General features: G+C 31.0%; 1 protein-coding gene across 1 annotated transcript; it reads right to left on the bottom strand.

The window, feature by feature from the left end:
• Positions 1-709: 709 nt before the first annotated feature.
• Positions 710-2,100, bottom strand: LOC120132427 (U-box domain-containing protein 28-like). The gene has a single exon (XM_039149187.1). The coding sequence runs from the start codon at positions 2,062-2,064 to the stop codon at positions 865-867; it is 1,200 nt and encodes a 399-aa protein (XP_039005118.1). The 5' UTR covers positions 2,065-2,100; the 3' UTR covers positions 710-864.
• Positions 2,101-4,014: the final 1,914 nt, after the last annotated feature.

The raw sequence follows: 4,014 nt of genomic DNA, 5'->3' as shown, positions 1-4,014 counted from the left end.
AGTTTTAACTTGATTTAATTTTTGTAGAATCATTTTTTTCTAATTCATGTTTAGATTGGATAAAAATTAAGTATTTTTATTTTATCAAATAGATCAAAATATTACCCCATTAAATTATTTCTGCCCCGTTATTTTTATCTTACTTTAATTAAGCTTAAGCATATTATTTAATGGGGTAATATTTTTTCTGTTGTCCTCCTAAATTTTCATGGGTTTGCCTTGATTAGTATAGATTAATTCATGTCGCACACCTAAATTTAGTGGGTGGGTTTTTTGACAAAAATTTTCTACATACACAAGACCTCTATTTTAATATTTGCTTAAGCGATATCAAACTGCTTACTACTTGAACTAATCTCTATTAATTTTTAAGAGGTAAATTTGATTACATGTCAAGTCATATTCGATAAGAAAAATTATAAAATTATATTAATAAGTAATTGATAGATTTAACGAATTTATTATAATAGGTATAAAAGTTAAATATATAAGCATAAAAAATTGTAAGTGTTGTTGTTTATTAAATAATTTATTAAAAAATTAAAATAAGATAAAATTAAAATGATTAAATTTTTAATGAGTAGAAGAAAATATATAAAACAACATATTGTAGCGAAATTATTACAATACACATCACTGTGTCTGTCACTTACAGGTACTTCATTGACTATGAAACTGCAATTCATGAATAACATTAAATGAGCCACTGTTTTGTCCTTTTCCCAGTTTAACATCAAATCAATTTTCAACTTATCATAATTTCAAACCAATTGATTTCGAAAGTAACATTGAACACAAAATTTTGGTATGAAAGTTTTCCTTTGATTTACAAATCTGGGTTTTTCTTCTTCCCAGGAAAATTTTTCAAAACGGCATAATATGGGTGATCTTAGTATCATAACTCGATAAACAAAGCTTCGAATTAACCTGAAAAATCTTGAGTAAATCGGCCGACATTTGCCTAACCGCCGGCGAACAATTGCTCTGCATCAGCAACAACAACTTGGTCATCCCATTGCTGCTGCCCACCACCGCTTCTTGCGCTTTCCGCTCTCTGAACAAATAACAACCGCTCCAAAGTATCGCCACCGCGTGTTCCGTCGCATTGCTCGATACTTTCATCACTTTCTCAAATACCCTTTGTAACAACACCGAATCCTGCCATATCTCCACTTTTTCTTCTTTGCAGGACGATAACGCTTCCAGTAGCTTCAGTGACTTCTCGGTTATCGAAATGATGGTGTTTGGTTGGGATAAAAGGTTCTTTAGTTCTGGGATTGTTCGGTGTTGGATTAGTTTAATTTTTATGCGTTTTGGAATTGTGATTGCGATCAAACAAGATAAGCTCGCTTCGATCAATATTGGGTTCTTCTCTTTCCTTAAAGATTTCACCAATTCGGGGATCAATCCCTCTTTCTGAGCTATTTTGAGCTTGGATTCTTCATCGACAGCTACGGATTCCAGTATTCGAACCGCTCGAATTTGTGAATCTGAATTCCCTCTTTGTAAAATCAGAAAAATCTTCGACAAGCAATTCGTTTCCAGCAATGGCTTCTTATCAGAAATGTTATTTGACATCAAATCCAAAAGCTCAACAACTTTTTCGACTATTTTGATGTCGATTTCCTCATTCCTCATGAAATCGAACACTTTGTCTAAAAACAAGTTAATTCTCGCGAGGAATTCACGATTTCCCCCCGATTCTTTTGCGAAGTGAAGGATCTTCGTTAACGATGAAAAGCAATTGTTGTTGTCAAGATGTTTGACCAAGAGTTTGACCTGATTTTGAGAAGGAACGACAACTGAATCGGGTTGACAGCGAGCGACTGAGTCGAACCAGATCTGGATGAGACGTTGTAAATTCCGATTCGGGACGAGCTCTTTGGTTTTGAGAACTTGCATTGTGGCCGGACACGTGTTGTTGCCATCGTCTAGCCACTGCTGGATGCTGGCTCGGTCGTATGTAACGCCCGTGCACAAGCTCACCGGATATTTCATCACATCCAACGATATCGGGCACCGAAAAAAACATGGAACTGTAATGTATAAATCGTCTCTCCCCATTTTTTTTCTTGTTTGGACAGCGAGAAAGTGAGAGAAAAAAAGAAAGGGTTGGAGAAGCGAAAGGGAGATGGCGAGGTTTAAAGAAGGGTGAGAAATAGTCAAAGACCTGACGTTATCAATTTTTTATTAGGTAAATTGTGTATTTAGCCGCTCACCTATTTTCATGTATTGTTTTGGTCACCAAATTATTCTTTTTTACATAGATCTAACTATATATAAGGCATAATGACAAAATTACTCCTCAACATTTCTATATATTATCACTTTGAACATATTCTTAGTCTATAATATTTTAACTTTTGGTCAAAACAGGTATTGTTAAATGAAAATTGTTAATTAACTAACAATAAATATATGTTATCGACGTGACATTTCACATGTGTTCAATTATTAAAGTGACATTTGTTATGTCATCTAAAGTAATGATGTGATATGTGTCACATTAACAATTAAACACTTGTAAAAATGATATGTCAACAACATGTGTTGACTATTAGTCAACTAACGATTTTCATTCAACATGGATACTTTGACAAAAAATTGAAACGTTAGGGGCTAAAACACTAAAATAAAGATATGGGACAAAGGGAACACATGTGAAAATGTTTAGGGGTTAATTTTATCATTATATATCTTTTGCAAATCATATCTAACATTCTGTTTTAATCATTTCCGCTAAAAAATTAATAATAACATTATTATAATAATAAGACAATACAGATGTATCATAATGAGATAAATATAACATTATTGTTGAAAAAAATAAAAAAAATATTACTTCGATAATTTTATTTATTTTAACTGTAAGTGATTAATACATAATAAAAATGCAACATTTGTATGATTTTGAGAAATAAATAGTTGGATGATTAAAATAGAATCATAAGAATAGATGGATGACGAAATATGTTGTTTATCCTTTTTATTATTTGTTAAATAAATTGACTAAAATTTAAATTTTTAAAAATATTTTTCCTCAAATTTGAGGGTGTTTAGTCAAACGAATGCTAACCGGTTTAGTTTGGTCAATTTTTTAAAATATTTTTTCTCAAATATTTTCTAATCATTATGCGCGTGTAATTCAGATTTTGAAAAATATGAGCCCGTTGATAGATAACCGAAATGATCTTGTAACGGGTCATCAGATTAAATAAACGGCGGAGATTAGATGGTGGACAATCAAATGCGTAGAATGAAAGCCCCAAGAGCATGAATGGGATGGGACCCATAGGTTAGGTGGGTTGGTAGTGATTGCATTGCATTATTTGCAGGGATAAAGCAAATTATAATCCCTGAACCTATTTTATTTTTCAACTTAGTCCTACACTTTGTTCCCACTCTAAACTTGAAACATTTGACCCAACTTTAGTAAATTTCGGTGGGTGGATATGTTGTTAGACTTGTTTTGAAGTGTAATAGGGTCAAATTTTATTTTCTTAATATTACTTTTAATGATTTATTTTCATATGATTTCGTTTGGTAAAATTTGGTTCAACAATCATCGACGTAAAAAAAATCAACAACCACGAGACATTTTAATTTCATTTTAAGTTTTTTAAAATAAAATTTTTAGAAAAAATAACACAAAACATGCCACATTTTTTAGTGGTCGACTTCTTTTAACAATTATGACATACCAAATACTTAAACTTATAACATCGAAAACGTTAAGTACTTACCTTAAATAAAAAAATACTTTAAATATCTAAAAATGAGTAAAATAAAAAATATAGTTCCATAACTTATTTTTTCATTAAGCTTTACTTTTATCGAACAAAGAAAAATTAATATTTTAAATACACTTTTCTTTCGATGTAGAGTTAGGTTAACTGAACCTTGCATATCAGGCATTAGCTTAGGATTGTTATTTCTATAATTAATAATTTCGTTTAATGTATTAATTTTATTGAATAAATAAACCTAATAGGCTAAAGCTCAAAGCTATTTTCT

The sequence above is a fragment of the Hibiscus syriacus genome, unplaced genomic scaffold (assembly GCF_006381635.1).
Source record: "Hibiscus syriacus cultivar Baekdansim isolate YM2019G1 unplaced genomic scaffold, ASM638163v2 tig00110562_pilon, whole genome shotgun sequence".
In the NCBI taxonomy this organism is placed as follows: domain Eukaryota; kingdom Viridiplantae; phylum Streptophyta; class Magnoliopsida; order Malvales; family Malvaceae; genus Hibiscus; species Hibiscus syriacus.
Note: the sequence above shows the minus strand (reverse complement) of the source record. Positions and strands in the feature narration are given on the sequence as shown.

Coding starts and splice junctions, on each gene's coding strand:
- LOC120132427 (XM_039149187.1), bottom strand. CDS start 2,064: ATGGGGAGAGACGATTTATACATTACAGTTCCATGTTTTTTTCGGTGC.